This window comes from Diadema antillarum, unplaced genomic scaffold, assembly GCF_040938485.1.
Source record: "Diadema antillarum isolate AM-2024a unplaced genomic scaffold, OU_Dant_1.0 scf00000028, whole genome shotgun sequence".
Classification (NCBI taxonomy): domain Eukaryota; kingdom Metazoa; phylum Echinodermata; class Echinoidea; order Diadematoida; family Diadematidae; genus Diadema; species Diadema antillarum.
In genome coordinates this window covers 4691123-4713959 of record NW_027270917.1, presented here as the reverse complement: position 1 = coordinate 4713959, position 22837 = coordinate 4691123, and the positions used below count along the sequence as shown (strand labels likewise).

The window sequence follows — 22837 nt, the reverse complement described above, 5'->3', positions numbered from 1 at the left end:
CGCTTACATGGAAGGGGTGAGAGCGCTTTTCTTGCTCCAGCCTGTGTTGAAAGCAGCAGCAAGCGCGGATTTGGTGGCGAGCGGAAACAATCCATCCTTTGCCTTGCGTAATTGGCTCTTCGATTGGATTGCTCCTAATCAGCTCCGCGCTACCTACTTCCGCTTCGCTAGCTGTCAGCCGTAATAGGCAGTCTCGTGTGTGTACAGCTCTCCGAAAGGGAAAGAAAATAATAACCCTAAGCAGTAGCTAAGCTTGTTATTTTAGTGGCACAAAGAGAGCTGGCCTGAACTTCTCCTGACTGTGTGGTTAGATTTACCGGTAAGCGACTGAAGTTCAGTCTTACGGAGACATGGCTACACGGCTATCGCGATTTCTCTCCCGGGCGCGATCGGGCGCGTCGAGAGGTATGAAACCGCAGACGACACACGATGTCTACGCTTCCTCGTACCCGCTCCCAGCTGCCTCGGCCACTGAGACATCGAGAACCACAGGGCCTGGTTCCTCACTGGTCCAGCCCCAACCTGTACGAACTGAAGGTTGTCCACTGGATCACAGGGACGTTTCCACTGGAACCTGTCCCATTAGCAACCATTCTGAAATTGCCCATTCGAGGATTGGACAGACGGACCATGCAAAATCTTTCGAGGATATACCTGGACCTAAAGGATGGCCTTTTCTCGGAACCTTGGGAACGTATCTCTCCGGAAAAGGACTCGAGAGGATCTATGAACACCAGGTAAGTGAATGGAATTTCACCTATATCATTTCTCAGCAGTAAATGTACGTAGCCTCATGCCACAAATAACGTTCACGACCGAAGCAATTTTGATTATAAAGTGGACTGAACGTTCAGTTTCATAAATTGCATCACGATCAACCTATGCCCATTTTGGATTGTAAAAACACTCCTGTGGGTGTATCTGAGGGAGGTCCCGTCTCCCTTGTCTATTTGATACATTTCCTCTGCCCAGAAAAAAAAAGAAACTTTAAAGTGAAACATGCATCTGTTTGCCGGGAAGTGTTTTAAAAGAGAAAAAAAAGTTGGCTTGATCAGTCCATTTCGCTAGTTTGAAGTATTTCTGTTGTTTTGCGCCAAGATGGTAAACAAAGATGGATCATGAACAATGACAGCTGTAGTGCTGCTTCTTCAAATCTTCTCGTGTTTGAGTAATGGATTTCTCGAAAGCGAAGTCCTATAGTATGTGGAATATATAATAAGCAAATAATCAATGTTGGTGAAGGTGATGGGACAAACTACCACTTCCTCGACGATCTACATCCAGATCGCCTCGGAAGTGATAGTTTGTCCAATCACCTTCACCAACGTTGATTATTTGCTTACTGTCTTGCGTTTTGTGTTCATACGACTATGAGCATATTTAGTTCATCCATGGAGCTACATAGTAGCTCCATGGTTCATCTTTCTTTCGTCCTCTGAACGTGATGAATATACACCATACCTCTCAGAAGCTTTAATCCTCTTCCTTGCAGTGATCTTATTGACTACAGCGTTTGCCAAGAATCATGTTGTCAGTAGAGCACCATTAATTATTTACAATATTCACAATGCACTCTCCAAATTGATGCATTCTCCTGTCAGTTATCAGTGCTTGACATACCGGCTATATTCAGTGCCAGCGGTTGACATCGAGCATTTACATCACAGGTGCTTGATGCGTTCGATTTCAAACAGTATACACTGTATACTGTCATCCCCGAATAGTCCGGATCCACGATGAAGATGGTAGCTCCATGCTGGGTCCAGGTAGTAACGTACATGGTACAATAAAACTGTTGAATAAACTGTAGTAGCTGCGTAGGTGGCGAGCGGACACCTGTTTTACTGTCATTTTCTACTCATCGCTCAATTTCGGACGAAAACGCACAAGCAATTAACGCATATTGTTAGTGGAATAATGATTCTCGACCCACCAGTCTTTCTCACCAGTGAGGTGGGCTACCCCCCCCCCCCTTATGACCATAAGTGTGAAATAAGAACAGCTACAAACTAACATCAGTTATATTTTCTAATTTTATAGCCACTTGTTACACCATATTGTTTATACTTCAAGGCGGAACAGGTAATTATACCGATGAAATATCTGTTGGAGTTTCATTCTTTGTTCTTGCGCATCATCATTCAATGTTCCATAATAAGTGTTGGGATGTTCTGGAGACAGATTATTGCAGCTTGCCAAGCAAAAGGTGACGGTGAGGTGTACAGAAAGATGCAATGAATAAGGTTATTGCAGTCGTGTTGTCGATAATTTGACAACCAGAAATAACTATCGTGTTAAAAAAATAAACACGAAAAACTCGTTTGCAATTTCAATTTCCACACTCCCCCCCCCCCCCCCCCCCCCCCCCCCCCCCATTTTAGCTGGTAGACCAGCAAAAACGAAATGTTCACATACGATTCTTCTTGGAACTCTCGTTTGTTTCGTTTGTTATGGGATTTTGTTTTCCTTTTATTCGTCTGGCCTTTAAATCCTTAAACAAGGAGGTCTTGTCTCGCGCCAACAATGCTGGACATTCGAAAAGAACGATCCCTTTCTTGACCCTGTGAAATTTGGGCTGGTAAACAAAGGAGCGTGCCGTTAGGGGGAGAAGCGAGAATGAATCATAGAAGAACAACACACAAACAAATCAGCAATCACTATACGTGGAAAAGCCTATTGACTGACCGATTTCACGCATGGCGGTCTTATCGCGGTGACTCGCATTGTGACGTCAGAATTCGACGGGACCATCTTTCCTGTCCGATCGATAAAATGACGTCGTTTCCGCCCAATCTTGTAATCAGAGTTCTCTTTTTAGTAAACTGACTCGATAACCGGAACCAAAAGACGCAGTTTCGAAATACTGGAAGATATGAATCTCGACACACACTAAACCTTCAGTGGTTTTACAGCTGGTCAGAGAAATCACTGTCAAATTTAGTCATCTCACCGTGTTCAACAGTGTAAATGTCAAATCTGGATATGAGGTGGTGTCAGATAATAGTGACAGCTGAAAAAACAAACAAAAACATTTGTAACATCAGATGGGAAGATGTGAAATGCAACGTTACATGCGCTGTATCTGTATGTGTGCCTGTGTGTATGAACATAATAGAGAGATAAACGGTGTGCCTTCCACATTCAACATTTTTGTAATGTTCGGCGATCACGTTTTAACCAGTACATTCAAGTTCCACCTTCACTTCTAAATGTGCATCCAGTATGAATCGAAATGTGGTAAGAGCCTTTTTTTTTGTTACTATGCAGAACAATATAGTCATCAGATAAAATACGCTCGAAAACGCAGAACGGTTTGTAACCAAAGGTCGCGCCACCTTTGACCATTGAAACGATTGAAATTTGACGCATGCTCTTCCATTACAAAATATTGTTATCTGCACGGAAATTGCAAATACTTCTGTATTGGGAGACTGCTGCATTCGGCAACGGTATGGAATTCGAGAATACATTTCATTTCTACAGTTTTTCATTTCAATTGGCAATACGAAAATGGCTTGAAATTGCTTTTCCCTCTCAAATCTGCCAAATTGATTGAAGACTTCATTCGTCAACTCGTTAACGGGGTATTTTTAACCTGTTTGTGTCACAGGCAAAATCGGTATATACAGCGTCACCCATCTTTTACTTTCCGTTCACACCACATTCCATGCTCGTAACTAGAGAAGCACATGCGAAATTGTGGTACCATTTTATTCATTATTTTTTGAACTTCGGACCGTCAACCAGTCGCCATCACGTATGATCATCATCTCTGCAAGACCTTTAATGTGTTCTCCAATATCACAAGTCAGATTCATAAGCTGTGAAGATACATGACTATAATTATCGAAGTCAGCCCTTCCTCATGGCCACCGCCCCCCCCCCCATGACCACAGCCCTCCCCCTCCGAAATGTCCTTGAAGTATAAAATTTATATGATTTAATGTTTTAAGGAGCAAGAGGAAGGATCAGGAAAAAGAGGGGAGGGCGCGGAGAGAGGGAGGGGGGGGGGGGGGGGGGTAATGGGGGCCATGGAACAGCTGATATATACGGAATTTGAATTTCCGTGCATGAAAGTTATCAGATGAATGTTTCATTTGCCTTCTCTACCATATAGTAGAGGCTACTATGTAATCCCGTGAGATTTTTGTGCCAAAATTGATTTTTTTTTTGGCTAACTTTGTCAATTTGGGGGTGCTGAATCCAAAAAAGTTTGGTTCCATTTTTTCTGACCACGTCTTCAGCCGCCATTTTGAATTTCAAAATGGCCGCCATAGTAAACTGTAATTTTATCCATATCTCATTAAGTGAGTATTATAGAAGCTTCAAATTTGGTGCAAAGTGCATGGTTGTGATGTCAGACACTCTGGTATATCTTTTTCTGATATTGTGGATTGTTTTGATACAATTTTTAGGCTGCCATCTTGAATTTCAAAATGGCCGCCATAGCAAACAGTATTTTGAACCATATCTCATGCAGTGAGCATTGTAGAAGCTTCAAATTTGGTGCAAAATGCATGGTTGTGATGTCAGCCACTCTGATATATCATTTTCTGTTATTGTGGCTTGTTTTGATACAATTTCTGGGCTGCCATCTTGAAATTCAAAATGGCCGCCATAGCGTTTTTACCCATATCTCATGTTGCAATTATTGTAGGAGCATCAAATTCTCAGTAATAGACATGCTAGTGGTGTCCAACGTTCCAATACAGCTGTTTCCTATTGTCGATCATTAGATAGGCCACCATCTTGAAATTCAAGATGGTGGCCATAGAAAAACATATGATACTGTGGTAAGCGCCCTAGATAAATTTGCCAAAATTGTCTTAGTTAGACCGAATTCACGTTCAGGTCACGCAGAACGACAGCCATCTCTTAATTCAAAATGGCCGCCATAAATTCAGACTGTAAGGACGAGGTTCCAATGATGTCATCAAGCTATCCTGAGGGGCAAAAACTGTGTGTGTGTGTGGGGGGGGGGGGGGGAGGGGAGGGGTCCCATTCCATTTCCCATAAGTGTGGGCAAGCGTGTAAGCGTTACATCCCACGTCCCATAATAGCGCCAAGCGGGTATGTGATTCGCTTACACGTAATTTGTTTTTGCCTCTCAGGCAAAACATTATTTGGTTTCGTGGAACCTCGTCAATAGTTACATTCAATCCCAGTTATTAAATATTTGTACAAAAGTAAGCATTGATACAATTAAAGGTGATCTTCAAAAACTTGATGCTGCCTTGAGAGAATGAAGACAAACACGGAAAAGTCTCGCATTGTCAAGAAATGCCATGGTCACCCTACCAGGCATCCCATTCACAAGCTTGTTTGTTGACCACAAAATAAAACAACTCATCAGGGAGCTCATAATTGCTGGATGTATTTCTGGAATAACACAGAATGAATAAGGAATGCCAATGAGTAGGTTTTTCCTGATTGCCCTTGTGTGGGTCATCCTCAATTATCAAGACTTCCAAGATGCTTACTGCTGTACCGCCAATGACTCTAAAACTACCAAGGAGCAATAATAGCTCAGTTCTGTGGCACTTTGGATGCATAAGAATTCCTCAACAATTTAGAACTCCATCACACGAGGGTAATCTCAAAAATTATCACTGCATTGAAACTGATGAACGTGGTGTTTGGCAATCAGGTATCGGAAACATTCAAGGAGGATATTCTAGAAAGAGATGAAAATGGATGTTTTCGTGTTCTTTACTAAGAATTTGTATCTGAAAGAATTAAAAAAAAAAATCTGTCTGGGATAATATGAGAAAGGCCACTCATTCAGCTCTTGCAATTGAAATACACGATGTAAGATTGGATCAAAAGTCACTAAGCTTAAGAAGACCACTACCTTCTTATAACACTTCTACCGGTACAACAGTCTGATAGACCTGTCATTATCCAGTCGTTACTGGAGGATACAATTATCGGAAGTTATAAGTTCTACTGTTCTATCAAGTAATTCCACAATCACTCTTCATCTCACAATTTATGGCCTTCTCCTCATTCTGACTAACAAAGGTTCATTTTTCATACCCATGCCTTAGAAACCCACAAAACTGAGCCAAATAATCAGCCTGAAAGTTGAAATACTGATCAGTCAATTCCATCTGACACAGAACGGGGGAAAAAAGAAACAAAAGGTTCATCAAAGATGCCATGGGAGCTGTCACCCGTCACAATGAGGAAGCAGATATCCTCATTCCGTTGCATGTATTAAATGCTACTTCAAGAGCAACAGGGAATTTCAGAGATATTGATGATTATTACGTATAGACACTGACATTTTCATTCTCCGAATGGATCTTTGCTTTACTTTTAATACTGCATCGCATGTTGTCTGCTCCATCACTGGAAAAGGGGAGATAATTAAGTACAATTGACAATGTTGAGAGATTATGTTCTGCAAATTGTTGCGAAAAACACAGGTCTGCTTGGTCATGCCTTTCATGGCACAGGATGAAGTTGAAAATTTGAGGATGTCTCAAAGAGCAGATGGATCAAGAATTCTCTAAGCCTTGAATTATGCAGAATATCCAATGACACAGTCCATGCCTTCCAGAAGTTGGGCGTGGATGACTCCAACCTGGACAATCTCCCGCTTTGCTTTCGTAGAGTCTTGATACAACACATCCAGAGAACAAACCTTGTAAACCTTCAAAACCTAATTTGTGCCTCTACTATACAGGGGAATTTAATATGGTACATTGTAGTTATTTCCAGCGGATATACATAAACTGTGCAATTAAATGCTTTGAGCTTCCTACACCAACGGTAGCCACATAATTCATTATCATGTTCATAATAATGACAAGAAATGCAAAAGTCATTGTTTCTGGAAGAATTCAGAACCAATTCTCCCCTGTGTACAGCCCTATATACAAGTGCTGTGACTTTAAGAACACATGCAGGGAATGAGCCTAGAAGACATTAACTAAAGTAAATTTCCAATAAATTTTCTAGTACACGGCTAATATTGTTTATTTAAGTTCTACAACCAAATCGTCTAAATGGGGGCATTTAGTCACCCAGACACAGTTATTGAGGCACTTTTGAAAGTCATTTGCTTTGACACCAGAATCACATGATTTCCCATTCACAAGTTTTACCCAAATGCAATGCTCTTAAAGGAATGTTTCCCATGGCAGCCATTTTGCATTTCAACATGGCAGTGTACCTACAGGAAGCAGTCCCTCCTATGCAATGATAACACTATTTATTGAAGTGATTGACTTACACATAGTTCCTACTTGAAAGTGCTCCAGCATGCTTGAGTTTGGAGGGTAAAGATCTTACAGTACCAAATATGGGTCGAAATCATCTTGAATTTCATGAGTGGCAGCCAATGCGAATAATCCATTATTACAGAATGTATATGATTATGTGTGTGTGTCTGTGTTTGTAAAATAATGTACAATGTACACCACCATAAACATTGATATGCCTAAAAGTTGCTTGTCGACCACAGATATTAGCTGAAAAGCAGCCATTTTGAATGATAAAATGGCAGCCTCAAAAATGATCTGCAATTTTAGGGAGGGGATCAAAGTACATCTGAATGTTCAACATCATGAGCCCGGTTTATGCCCGAAATGTGAACTTTCTGTATTGTTTACAGCATGAAATACGGGTCGAAATATACATTCTGGTATGGCGGCCATTTTGAATTTCAAGATGGCCACCTATGATATCAAAATGGACCATCATTTCAGATAAAGATGTTTCAGAAAGTATGATAGCAAACGCATGCTCTTTGCCAAAGTTAGAACCTTACACAATGCATACAATATGAGATATAGGCCCAATTACATTTGCTATGGTGACCATTTTGAATTTCAAGATGGCCGCCAACCAAAATTATCCATCATTTAAAACAAATATGTATATATTAGCATATCTGACATCGTAAGCATGCTTTTTGGCCCAAATTTATACTTTCCATAATGCTTACAACCTGAGATACAGGTAAAAGTGCATTTAGCTATGGCGGCCATTTTGAATTTCAAGATGGCAGCCCTCAAATTGTATCAAAACAATCTACAATATCAGGAAATGGTGTATCACAATGTCTGACATTATAAACATACTTTTTGCATCAAATTTGAACCTTCCATGATGCGCACATTATGAGATCTGGGTCAAAATACAGTTTGCTATGGCGGCCATTTTGAAATTCAAAATGGCGGCTGAAGACGTGGTCGAAAAAAATGGAACCAAAGTTTTTTGGATTCAGCACCCCCAAATTGACCAAGTTAGCTAAAAAAAAAAATCAATTTTGGCACGAAAATCTCACGGGATCCAATATTTCGACATAGCAGACCGTACTAATAAATTATGTCTTCCAGTTAAACACATGAGTCGAGCTTAACTTTATACCGTTGATTGCGCCAACTAAAAGAATCAATGTGCATGTGCGTATTGTTGTTGATGATGTTTTTGCCTCGTATTTTGTGATGATGGTGGTGGGGGTGACGATGATGAGAATGATGATGATGATGACGACGATGATGATGATGATGATAATGATGATGATAATAATGATGATTGTAGTTTAGTGACAATGGGCTTGCAGTTGGAATAAAGTTTTCCAACGTCATGATTGCCCTTACTCGAGAAGCCAGTTCAAGGTTGCCTTTCTACTAGTAGGCCTATTACTGAAATTTCTATTGTGGATTTTCATTTCAAGCAATAACTTGTACCAGGTAGATCACCTTTGATGGGTTAGATGAACAATTGTTTGCGTTGAAACGCATGCAAGTTGGAACAGGGAGTAATCGAACGCAAAAACTGTCACCTGAAGTACTAGTATCATGATCATATCAAAAGGACCTCAAGAATTATGCCGTTGGTCTTGTCTGTGTGTATGTGTGTGTGTGTGTGTGTGTGAGTGTGCATTTGTGTCAGTAGTACAGCTGTATCACTAAACTGCATTTTTTATAGAGTTTGTTCTGTTTCTTTTATCTGTCGTACTCTGTATGGAGGTACACTCAACCGTATGATTATTTGTAACAGAGAGGGGGAGCAATTTTTGTAACTCTCATCATGTTACGGAGGAAACAGGGTGCGGAATGTGGAAAGAAAAACGAAAAGAAAAACATGGCAAAACAGTCGTAAGACGGATGGCGCACACATTGTCGTAAATCAATTTCGACCGCTCGCTGCGTTTTCAACTCTGTGACCTAAAAAATAGAGCAATGCTATACATGCATAGCAAAGTGGAGTCACCATCCAAAAACACCCGCTCCCCTCCCAATTTTTTAACCGGTTGAAGTAGCAAGGATAGACGAAGGCAGGAGGTGCATGGGAATCAATATGTTTAATACATGTACTACTGTATACGTCATAACAGGTAGGTGGAGGTGTGTGTGTGGGGGGGGGGGGCGGTCCTTCCCTTCCTTTCTACTGTCCCAAGTCTCCTTGAGCAAATAAAAGGCTAATTTTCTGTACAATTCAGGTTAGTTAGCCATGTATTCATTGGCTTTTCGCTTCTTATAATATGACGAATGGACGCAATCAAGTCCCAAACAAGCCCCTAAACGCAAAACAAACACCAATTCAAAATTTAGTTTTTTTTTTTCCAGTTGCAACATTTCAGATGTATCCTGCAGATAGTTATAGAAGTGATTCAGATCCACAGCATTCAAAAGAGCCGTCGTTTATTTATCTATTTGTCTATTTATCTCTACTATTTATATTTTCGTCTATCTGCACGTCGACTCTGTCTATGTTTGTATGTGATTGGGATTGAGAAAATATTTGAAAGTTTCGTGTTGTCTAGAATAAAAGTGATTAGGTGTCCAAAGTCGTCGTGAAAACATTCAAGTAAAGCATCCAAGTCATGAAGATCTTAGAGTATTTAAAGGGAACAAAACCCAAAGAGGAATGTGGGTTGAGTGAAAGCAGCAACATTAGAAGAACACATCAGTTAAAGTTGAGTAAAATCGGACCATCGATGCAAAAGTTGTGAATATTTAAAGTTTTGGTGTTGTATAAATCACTGGATAAGAAGACTACTTCAGTTTATGACATCATGTGTGGACAAAAATGTAAAGAAAATATAAAGAAAATCCAGCATGTTTTCACTTGACTTGCCTCTTTCAGAAAGCAGGGGGAATGATACCTAATAACATATGTCAGTAACAAGTTGATTGAAAGTGTAATTTTCATGAAAAATGAATTTTTGTGGAATTCTCCTTATAATTTCTTTATATTGTTGTCCACACATGACGTCATGAACTCTAGTAGTCTCCTTATCCAGTGATTACAACACCAAAATTTAAAAAATTTATAACTTTTGCACTGGTTGTGCGATTTTCCTCAAACTTTCACCGATGTGTTCTACTAATGTTGCTGCTTTCACTCAATCCACATTGCTCTTTGGGTTTGGGTTTCCTTTAACTTAGGAATTGTCTAAACCAAAATGACACATTGAGCTTTAGGAGCTGAATGCTTAACTCCAGTCGACTAAAATTTAGGGCCTATACCTCTTCGCTTCAGAAGGCAGATCAATTTCTTACTCAACACCTATCGTTAGCAGCTTGATAATATCTAGTTGATCCTGTAATGAGTTCTTTGAAATCAAACCAAGGGCATCACTCACCCTCTACATGTAATTTTTCAACCAGGCAACCACGCAGGTATACCATTCCCTACATGAATTCTGCTACTTAGTTGTCTGTCAAGGAATAAGGTTCGACAGGTCTTCATCTATCATGATTGTAAAGCTTGATGATTGAAAGCAGGTGAAAATTAGTCATGTGTGACTTTGACTTCTTGCCGATTATGGCTGTTGGTTTATTGTGAAGCATAAATTTTTGGTTGTGCTTTTATCTACATCATTATTTCAGTCCTTTGGAATGAAGAAGAGGTCTAATTTTGAGCATATGTTGCACTCCTGCCTGCGCGTTCGACAGATCAGTTATTATTCTTGTCGATAGGTAACAGCATCCTCACACCAAGTCCGAGGTACGTACTCCTGGCATGCCTTGGCGGGAATTAACGTCAGAGAACGCGTTAGCGCCACGTCGCACATTGGACATAGGTGTGCTTGCATTCTTTTCTCCAGGTATAGGCCCTACAGCTGGCGGCGTCAAACTGTTTGTCCCCACGAGTCGCGACAGAATGTCAAGGTATTAGGTGATGTGCAGATGCAGCAAATCACGTATAGATTAGCATTGTCACATTTAAGGGCCAGTAAGAAACTCTAATTTCTAAAGGAAGTGGATGCAAATTTAGAGCAGAGTAGAAATTAATATATCGTACGGATATTGGCTTTTTAGATTACTTTTACTTGTCCCGAGGGGAAAATATAACCCCCAGCTGTCCCAAATTACGGTATTACGAGAAACAGTGCATTATTATATTTTCATATTATTTAAGGTCTACATACACATCATTTCATTCTAGCTCAGTATTAAAGAAACTTCCTCAAACAAAAGTGATACACATACAAGTGTATTTATGTGAAGTTACTCAACTGATAAAAGACAACATCAACGTAGGTTGCGCTTTGAATGTTTTTTTTTAATGGATTTGATGAAGGTCTTTAAATAACATGAAATCCATGAATATATTAAATTCTCCTCTCCTCAATGCAGTACTTAGATGTTTCATAAAATTCATTCCCTTTCACACTTGGCCTTCTCTCTATTCCCCTCCCGACTCGGCTGTGTATTTATGTTTATATTAGGACGCCCTCATCTCATCGTTGCGTTAATCGTGCGTCTACCCAGGGTCCCGTTTTATTAAACTTATCATCAATAACAAGTTACAATAGTTGTGGCAAGTTACTGAAATCCTTGCATCTGATTGGTTGAGAGCAAATTTGTCGTAGAGATGTGGCATTTGTTACTGCCAACAAGTATTATGAAACGGGACCCTGATCAAGCTTATTATTTGTATAATTATCATCGTGTTCGTTTGCTACAAAAAAAACCAACAACAAGCAAAAAACCAAAAAAAACACAAACGTTCAATTTGCTCTGTGTAGTGTGAAAAAGGACTAAAGTCTGTAAAAATCTATCATCATCTCGGTGTCTGATACCGCCATACTAAATATACAGAAATGCAGAGGTGTTTAAAGGGATAGTATAGTTTTGATAGGTATGGGGCTTCAGGTTTCTAACTTATTCGTGAGATAATGAGATATCTCTTAATAGTATTATGAAAGAGCATATAATTCTAAAGAGGAATTCAAAGTTTATTTGATGAAAATTGGTTTTGAAATGGCCGAAATATCCGAAATAAAGTAATCCGAATAAAAAGTGGGACCCATCTTTTATGAGGATGTTTCAGCCATTTCAAAACCGATTTTCATGAAATAAACTAATGAATTCCTCTTAGTATGACGATGCTCTTTAACATTCATAAAGTGGTTTCTGAGTATCTCACAAAAAGTTAAAAGCTAAATCCTCATCTCAACCAATACTTTATACTATCCCTTTAAAAGCAGGGTTTCTAGAAACTTGAAAAAAAGAGTAAACCTTATTTCATCGTACTCGTCTCTTTGCAATGACCTTATATCGTAACTACGTCGTTAGAAGAGCTCCAGTTCCCATCTTATCAACTCTTCGTTTTGATATACTGAAGATTGAACAGCTGCTGATGGGAGCGGAAGAGTTGAATGTGGGGAAAGTGCAACGATGACATGAATAACTACAGGCAATGTGAATATAGGTCCATAGAGGGCGAAGAAAAGAGATAATTCGAATAATCAGACAGCGAACGCCCAGCACGATTGTCGTTCTTCGTACATGTCTCCCGACACGATTCATTTCCGGCGTGTTAAACGTGCCTTGCTCATTAGAATTACGCCACCTAATCGGGACGGGAAACTTCCCTTTATGGCAGTCCCAAATCGTGTTCTCTTCAGATCTTCAGAGGATGTCTGCATGACATACCGACGCATATCGATCGCGGAAGAGAGTATAGTTGATTTTTATCGGGGGTAAAGGCTCGGGTTTCCATCTCCAAGGGTTTGTTTCCATGGAGATTAGTTAAGCCGATGATAAACGGTTCGCGATATTATTAAAGAAGATCTAAAGAACTTTCGTAAGATTTAGATAATTGCATGAATAGTGCAGGGCATTCCCCGCGCGGCGAAACATTCCCGCCTTCGTGTGTCGGAAGATGAAAGGGGGGGGGGGGGATAATATGGGGTCTGATGCTTCGAATCACCCTCAAATTTGGCTCCGCCGTGCAGTATCCCACGAACATGCGACATCTGGATCGATTAGCGTAGAGTCGAGAGTGTGGGTCTATTTCGATGTGTTTTGATTTGGATTGTCATTTCCATGGTGTTTCATTAAACTCTACAGCCTGTATACAAAACGCTCTATGTAGGCGCACTGTGGCGTAGTGGAAAAGACTTCTGACTCTCAGTATAAGGACCCGAGTTCGAAACCAGTCTGGAGCTTATGCGTCCTTGGACAAGACGATTTGTACCCACCGTGGTCATATTTAAAAAAAAAAAAATAGAAGGCGTTATTCATTTAGTCTTCTGCAAAGTGCTTGTATGAATGGACGGATGAAATATGTTTCTTGACGAGTTTTGTAATGACAAATCGCAATCGAAATATTAATGTTAACAGTTAAATTTGTGGTTATCTATATGCTTCGAGATAGGGGGAGATACAGAAGGAGACAAAAGTGTGTTATGTAATAGCGGAGCGGCGCCTTTAGTCTATGCTATACACCCATCATGATTATGTGCTCAATTTGCAGAACGAAAGATCTCTATTTGATTTTACATGACTTCTCAAGCATGAGTGTATATTACAAGAACTGGCATTAGTATAACCATGGTATAGCAAATGCCATGGATAAACCATGGAGGTAGAAAAGAGATATTTCTACCTCCATGGATAAACAAATGACCATGCAGGGGGATGGTCGTCTCCCTGGGCGGACACCAACATCACGAGAGTCCAAGGCGTCTCCGAAGTGAGTCTTGTACTTCGTAGAGCCAACTTGCGGCGAGGCAAATTACATCTTGTAGAGTCATCATTCATCTTCATTCCAGTTTTATATTTACGCTTCATCCCATATACTATGGTTAAATCCACAAATGCCTGTTGTCATTTACTCTCAGTGAAAATGTGTGTATCTATACGTGGTTTAAGTACACAAACGCACTCACACATTGTTTTAGTGAGATGTGATGGAAAGTATGTATTTGATATCAGTCATTCTGATTAGATGTAGTAGTACATGCTATATGATTTCAAGCAACTTCATGATTGTTATTATGTACATGTGCATCTATTCTGGATGGAAAATATTACGAAAATAATAAAAAAGTACATTCTTCCATAGTACATAGTTTGCAAACAGAACGTCGTGTGGATCACTCTGAACAAATTGGCCTTTGTATTTGTTTTGTTGAGGTTTTTTTTTTTTTCGTTTTTCTATCATGTGTGTTTGCGTGAGTGCATGTTTTGCTAATGTTGTCCTCCTTGTTGTTTAATTCTTACTACTGCTAGTTTAATATCTTGCCCCCCCCCCCTCCCCCCATTGACATATATCTCTTGGCGCCGGTCCCTTGGCACAGTGGTTGTAATACATGATGATTGAAAGCTGCACGCAGTAACTCCCTACTGTGATGTCGAACAATGGATGGAGACATTCGAAAGGAACCGGTTTATCAGACCGCAACCCAGCGAGCAAGCTGCTAATTTGTAACAAATGTTAGTTCTAGAAGGTATTAGCCACACCCGATCAACATTCAAACAAGTCATCACGTAAGTAATCTGATATGATGTGGAATTTCATTTTTTTTTTCTCAAAATGCGATAAGCTGACAATAACAGAAGGAATAACCTCACAAGAATATGGTCCGTAATAAGGTGTACTTATAGATGTCACCTTTTCACACTAAGTTAACTTTTTGGGGCGAAATCCTCAATTTTCGTAACTGTGAGTAATTCGTCTAGGATTATGGATTGAAGGAGATGTCTCACAAAGAGTCAAGAAAAGTCATTAAAGCACCAAGGACTTGGTACAAAGCAAGAATCCTCAAAAATCCAATCCCTTTTCCCCTTTGTGCTGAATACTCGGTGAGTCTTGACAGAGGCAATTGAATCCCTGCATGTTAAAGGGATGGTGTATAGTATTGGTTGAGACGAGGATTCAGCTTTTAACTTTTTGCGAGATACTTGGAAACCATTTTATCAAATGTTAAAGAGTATACAATTTTAAGAGGAATTCAAAGTATATTTGATGAAAATCGGTTTTGAAAAGGCTGAGATGTTCAAAGACATAGTGAAACAAAGCGATCTTAATAAAAGATTGGTCCCACCTTTTATTAGGATCGCTTTGTTTTGACCATCTTAGCCATTTCAAAACCAATTTTCATCAAATAAACTTTGAAATCCTCTTAGAATAACCATACTTTTTCATAGATTTCATAAGATCTTTCGCATCATCTAAAAACATCACCATCAAAACCCGTTAAAAACCCAAAGCCCCATCTCAAGCGAAACTATACTATCCCTGTAATCTCCAACCTGACGAAATCTCTGATACTGCTGTCAGTGGTAGAGCAATCCTGGAGTTTGCTACTGCTAAAGGAGTGTAAAGCCAAGGAGGTATACTTCCTTGGTAAAACGTAAAGCCTAAAGGATGTTCAGAATCAGATCTCATTATACTGCATACTGCAAGACTTTAGTGAGGGAATGCTCGGAGAACGGATGTGTCGATGTTTCGCTATTTTGTTGTCGTGAATCAACAGTCTGAACCAAACATAGTGCTCTTTGACTTAGGCAATATTTGTGCTCAATAATCTTGTTATCACAGTCGAGAAGGCAGAATCTTATTCATTGCCATAGTCATCAACGACAACAACATTGTTATGATTACAGTCATTTTATATTTTTTGACTTATCGTGTATCTGAGTGTAATTATGGAAGTATGATTTTGTGTGTAGCTTTTGAAGAATGACCACACACGTATATTATACAATAGGCACTGTACAAAAAAAAAAAGGTGCGTACTAACAAGCATGCGGAATCACGACCCTTGTTTCGTTTTAGGATTAATAACTTTCGGAATAACGAACCTCATATTTCACTCTGGGATTTAGTACGAACTTTCGGATTAAAGAATCTTATTTCAATTACGGATCCTTGAACGAACCTTCGAAATGACAAACTACTTGTCATTTTTGGATTAGCGACTCTTCGGAATGACCAACCTTACCTCATTATAAATTTGTTCGGAAGAACGAACCTTCGGAATTTAACGAACTGTATAACTGAAATTTCTGACACTCGTAACGAAAGGGGTTAATCCACCGTCGACCTAAGTGCCTGCCTCTACAGAAGAACAGAAGAATTAGGCTACCTCTACGCGAAGGATAGATTGGAGAGTTGAGATTTACAGGTGTTTAATGTAAAGGACGAAAATGAAGAGAAGACTGTGATATAGGGCTAGACCAGATGGTATTCAGCGACACGTAGACATGGGGCATGGCCTGTTCCTTGTAAACGTCGTTCCGTCGGGTCACGTATACGTTCGGGCCCTTTTATCTTTGCCTTCAGTTGTTGCCTTCTTCCCATGCTTTTACTCTGGAGGGCTCGTTGCCATGCACATGTTTTTCGATCCATGAGATCCAGAAAACATGTTCCATATTATTACAGTCTTCTGTCTCCCCCCCCCCCACCTTCTCCTATTTCTCTGCCCCTCCTCCTCCCCCGCTCCCCACCCCACCCCCAGCCCAAACATAATGCCTCTGCATGTATCATAATAATTCCTTGCAGACATTTACCTACATGCAACAGCAAACAAGACTGGAATGCTTGTGCATATTAATGTATCACCTGCCTATGCTTCTCCCCCCCCCCCCCACCCATCCCACCCCCATCTACGTCTCTCATTTAAGGGCTTTTTACACTTGTGTTTCTTAACCCCGGACTTTCTCTGACCCAGGACTATCGTTAGTCCCGTACCAATTTTTTTCAGCTTTTTACACTTGCCATCTTATAGTCCCGTACTATCTCTTGTCCGGGGCTAAGGAGAAAACTGACGTTTTTACACTCGTATTTCTTAGCCCCGGACTTTCCAAACCACATGAATATTCATGATTACGCTGTGCAGTGTACACGTACACGCACGCACCGGCAGCATTTGATTACCTCGTTTCTGATTGGTCAGTGAGGGTCGGACTTCGTCTCCGTCGCTTAGCCCCGGATTATTTTTTCGTTCTGTTTACACGCACTTGCTTGGCACCGCAATTGCGGTGCTAACTCTGCTATTTTGCAGGGCCAGGTAGTACGGTACTATCGGTGGGGCTAGCCCACTTTGGCAAAAACGAGTGTAAACAGAAAGTGGGCTAAGGATAGTCCCGTACCAACGGTGGGGCTAAGCCCCCCCCCCCCCTTAGCCCCACCGTTGGTACGGGGCTAAGCAAAAATTTAGAAGTGTAAAAAGCCCTTTAGTCTCTCTCTCTCTCTCTCTCTCTCTCTCTCTTTCAACTAAAATGGACGTGATTTTAATGACTTATGACAAACTCAGAATATCGTCTTCAGGTGTCCCTAGAGGTTTAAACCGTTATGATAGTGTTCAAGCGTTGCATTTATACACGTTACCATGATTGACTTGGAGACTAGTCCTGTTCTTTATAATAGGCTCAGACGAAAGTACATAGTAGTTCTTTGGGCTTGGAAGAAAGTGGAGACAGGGCATAGAAAAGTTTTGTTCCTGTCGTTTTTCTTTTCTTCTCTCTCTCTCTCCCTCTCTCTCTCTCTCTCTCTGTAGGGCAGGGGTGGGGGTTCTTTCCGTGTAAACGTCAGACTTCTGTATAATTGATTAATTCGTCTGTGGAGAATGGGATTTGGATGGTATTTGTAGGATTAGCACGTGGGGATTAGACGAATATTCAGTCGTTGGGCCCAGAGAGGCGTTACAGTGTACTATAATAGTGTGTCGACAACCGTAGCTCTCCGTGTGCAAATGCAGTCTACCGACGATCAAACATCCCCAAACGTACGTGTACAGTGTGCAAAATAAAATATGTAATATGTCCTTTTTATCACATTTTGAGTCATAATTGATATACGACATTAGTACCGACTTTGTAAACAATGACACTTATCCCGATTGCGTACATGATTTTTTTTTCTGGCCTTGACCTTAAATAATTAGCCCTGATTCAGTTGTCACGATCTCCTTCATGACAAGCCGACACATCGCCTTGCGTTCTTCTCTGTTCTTGGGCTTGTTTATTTTTGTTTTATTAATGATATCCTGCTAAAGACTGGGCGTTGACAACTAATTTAGACTCCTCCTACCTCTGGGTGTGTAACCATTGTTAGTCAAAATGAAGTGGATAACAGGATAACGTGTTGAGGAAACTTGGAAGCGCAAACAAGAAATGGATACACAGCGAAAAGTTTAATTTGCTACTGAGGAAGTGTAAGAGCATGGAGCTACTGTGCAAAAAGTCCGATGTTAAATAGTGAACACCGAGCTGGTGTTAAATTTTCGGTGCTCATTTATGGTGTTAGATTAACACCTCCGGGTGTCATTTCCAAATTTCAAACTGTTTTTTTTTGAAGAGTTTCTTAGTAACTGCACTTCTTGTTGATTTTCAATTTAAACAAGACGATCAAGAATTTTACATTAAAATACTTGATTTTTGAAAAATGTGAAAATAGATTTACACCAAAGTAACACCAGCTGGTGTGGTCTCTTATTGAAGCTGGACGGATGTTAAACCATTGATATTAACACCAACAAATATCAAATCAACACCATGTGGTGTCATTTTTGAATTAACACCAGTACAGTGTCAAAATAACACCAGGTACAGTGTCAAATTAACACCACGAAGTGTCAGGTGAACACTTTTCAACACCATCACAGTGCATTTTTAACACCTGTGGGTGTGGTCCTTTATTGAAGTTTGATCGGTGTTAGATTTAACACCCTTGGTGTTAAATCTAACACCGATGTTTTTACAGTGTACAAGAGATATAAGGAAGCCTGACGTTCAAACGGTTGGACCTGTTACAGCTCCGGCAATCATTGGTTGTTTTTTTAGCTCACCTGAGCCAAAGGCTCAAGTGAGCTATTGCGATCGCCCTTCGTCCGGCGTCCGTCGTGCGTCGTCCGTCGTCCGTCGTCCGTCGTCCGTCGTCCGTCGTCCGTCGTCCGTCGTCCGTCGTCCGTCGTCCGTCGTGCGTCGTGCGTAAACTTTTTACATTTTCATCTTCTTCTTGAAAACCCCAAGACCGATTTTCATCAAACTTGGCAGGTAGCATCCCTAGGGGGTTAGGAACTCAATTTGTTAAAATGGGCACCATGACCCACCCAGGGGGCCCCCAGGGGGGCCCAAACCCCCCAAATTTAAGGAATCTTTAAAAATCTTCTTCTCTAGAACCAGAAGTGATAGAGCTAAGTTAATACTATGAGTTAGTTCATTGATGACTGTAGTTTCAAGTTTGTTCATGGCAGAATCAGGGATGCCCCCCTTGGGACCCAGGGGAGGGGGTGGGGAGGGGTTCTAATGGGGCCTAAATTGTACATTTTCATCTTCTTCTTGAGAACCCCATGACCCATTTTCACCAAACTTGGCAGGTAGCATCCCTAGGGGGTTAGGAACTCAATTTGTTAAAATGGGCACCATGCCCCACCCAGGGGGCCCCCAGGGGACCCCCAGGGGGCCCAAATCCCCCAAAATTAAGGAATTTTTAAAAATCTTCTTCTCTAGAACCAGAAGTGATGGAGCTAAGTTAATACTATGAGTTAGTACATTGATGACTGCAGTTTCAAGTTTGTTCATGGCAGAATCAGGGGTGCCCCCCTTGGGACCCAGGGGAGGGAGGTGAGGAGGGGTCCTAATGGGGCCTAAATTGTACATTTTTATCTTCTTTTTTAGAACCCCATGACCCATTTTCACCAAACTTGGCAGGTAGCATCCCTAAGGGGTTAGGATCTCAATTTGTTAAAATGGGCACCATGTCCCACCCAGGGGGCCCCCAGGGGGGCCCAAACCCCCCAAATGAAGGAATCGTTAAAAATTTTCTCTAGAATCAGAAGTTATACAGCTAAGATAATACTATGAGTGAGTACATTAATGACTGTAGTTTCGAGTTTGTTCATAGGAGATCCAGGGGTGCCCCTCTTGGGGGCAGGGGTGGGGTGGGGGGTTGGTTAGGAAGGTCCAAATGGGGGCCTGAATCGTACATTGTCATCTTCTTCCTGAAAACCTCATGATAGATTTTCGTCAAACTTGGCAGGTAGCATCCTTAGGGGGTCAGGATCTCAATTTATCAAAATGGGCACCATGCCCCACCCAGACGGCCCCAGGGGGCCCCCAATCCCCCAAATTAAGGAATCTTTAAAAATTTGGGCCCTTATTGTACATTTTCATCTTCTACTTCAGAATGCCTGGTCAAATTTTGGTAGAGCTGTGAATAATTTAGATTGGTGACTGCGTGAAAGGTGAACTTGCGATACTCAGGTGAGCGCTAGACCCGCGGGTCTCTTGTTTTTTTTTATGAGGGAGATGGAACTTGTACCTCCTTGGTTCCATTTTCTGGGTCAATGCGGGTCACACCGGTTCAAGTAACAGCTGTCCCCCAGACATGATGCGGACTGGATCAAACCCCAATATAGCTTGTCGATAGGACGATTTTTATCTGTTATCTTTCATCGACCATGGAGTTCTATGTTCTGAGTTACCGAGGTATGGAGGGGGTCCATGCACTTTCCGGGTCAAATCAACTTTTTGCGTGGGTTTGTTGTATTTTTAATGGTGACGGGTGGTTTAGTCCGTGTTCCTGATTGTTTATATTTAATGAGAAAGGAACATGGAGGGAACCATTAATAGTCAAGGTAGGCTCATTGTTCTTCAAAGTTCAACGGTAAAGCACCGCGTCGCGTCCCCCGTGCCCAATCCGTTGCCTCTGATTCCAGAGAAGGCCCGATAGGTTTCGGCAAGGTTGGGATTTGGAATACTATTTGTGACACTGCGAGTAATTGATCACTCCTTCGTGAGTGTGAAAGAAGTTGGCCCAGACGAAATTAATATCAGTATCACCTCGGCCGCTTGGGGGAAGTATTTCCTCCCAAGAATGTTGCACACTCTACTCTGACCTAACGAAAATCCTATCATTCCTTATTAGAGTAGAAGGACCATTCGTATTTCAAGATGATCAGATGACACTTTCATCATTTGGATGTAGAAAGAGGAAAGTATCTGGAGTCTTTTTAAAACTCACAATTATAAACTAGCTGGTTTTTTATTTCACTAGAGTCGGGCACATGTTATTTTGATAACAATTAACATTTTTGGCATTTCAAGCCATAAAGTAAAGTGTTGATATTCGTTTAACTTGCAATAAGTATAGTTTACCCTCTCTATGCTAGATTTTGTCTTCAGCAACTTTGCTTTGAAAATTTCAAATACTTGTACATGTAGGCCTATGTACATGCACTCGCTTGAAAGACTGGCGAACATGCAAGATCCTTCCTTCGATTCAACGTTTGGTTCAATGTGTTGTTATGTTTTCCGATGTGGTCTTGCTCTGTAGAAGGCAGCCCACTCCTAGCAATTATGAGCAGCCATCGTCACGTACTTCACGCCGGGCGCTCCGCTGCGGTTGGCTCCCCGACGTGCTGTTAAAATCAACACTACACCGTTACTTCTTGCTGTGCCAGACACTACCGCGTAAATCATCAATTCGGTGACAAGTTGTATCAAATTTTTGGCGGGTGGCAAAGTCCTCGCCTCTGGACAAGCCCGACACCTTGATTGTAAACCACATGATTTTAGCATCGAGCCAAGTAGATCCATGATTTTAGCGCAGAGTTATCACAGCGATAACATAACTCCTTGGTTTTGATAAGGAGAAAAGGGAAGAACTGAAACAAAACCTGTAGTATACGATTTCGCACTCAGAATTCAATCCCTCTGCAAAACTTGAAAATCAGTTCGCCTGAGTTATACCCTCCTACCATTTTTCCCCCGAGTAGATTAATTCACGAAAGCTCTTTCGTATTTATGCCATGATTAAAATGTTTATTGTTCGAGCACTGGTGATATCGTGGACAAGGCTCCAGACTCGTTAATTGTGTATTGATACCCAGAGAGGTGAGAGTCTCACCTCCCTGGTATATACCCGAGTTCAATTCCCAGCTTTCTTGAACATGATGTTATCATCCACTTGGTCCAGCTTGATCCATCAGGTGTGTGAATGGGTACCTGGGCAGTGATGGAGACACTGGTGCGGTGATAATGACATGACTTCTTGGAGAAGGGTTCACACAAAGCTACTCAGGGTTGTAGCTAACGTCATTTAATTACCATAAGTGTAATACCATCAATCACATCATTCTGTAGATCGTTTGCTCCAATTAATAACCGTAAAGTTCTCATACTTTCAATCACACGTTCAGTCTCACACTTAGTAACGCACACCCACACACACACACACACACGGTAACATCCGTCAAGGTTAAACGTTAAATTTGTCTGCGAGCCATGGGATTTGGCAAGAAAAGGGGAAGATTCCATCTCAGTTATTACCATAAGCCAGATAGATGTGCTGCTAACAAGGATTAGCTCAATGCGAGAAAAAGATCCCTGAATCGTGTAAGCATTCTGAGACGTCCTGACAACTTTGTTTAGTCAGGTTATTCGAATTCAAAGGAAATGGGAATGGATATGTTTGTTTGTGCCATGCAGCAGTGAAAGTATCTTTATAGAAGTTAAAATATCTATATGCAATTAGCTAGAGATCTGACAAATTCTAGTGGGAATCTGACGGAAAAGATTTGAAAACACATACCAAAGTTTCTATTCCTCGTCATCGAATCTGGAGATATTTTAAACTCATA

At 41.0% G+C, this 22837-nt stretch overlaps 1 protein-coding gene across 1 annotated transcript in view; it reads left to right on the top strand.

Moving 5' to 3' along the window:
• The first annotated feature begins 200 nt into the window (after positions 1 to 200).
• Positions 201 to 22837, top strand: part of LOC139736898 (cytochrome P450 27C1-like) — a 61047-nt gene continuing 38410 nt past the window's right edge. The window contains exon 1 of the mRNA XM_071647560.1: positions 201 to 737. Within this exon, the coding sequence (XP_071503661.1) occupies positions 351 to 737 (387 nt within the window). The 5' untranslated portion in view covers positions 201 to 350. The remainder of the gene's footprint in view (positions 738 to 22837) is intronic.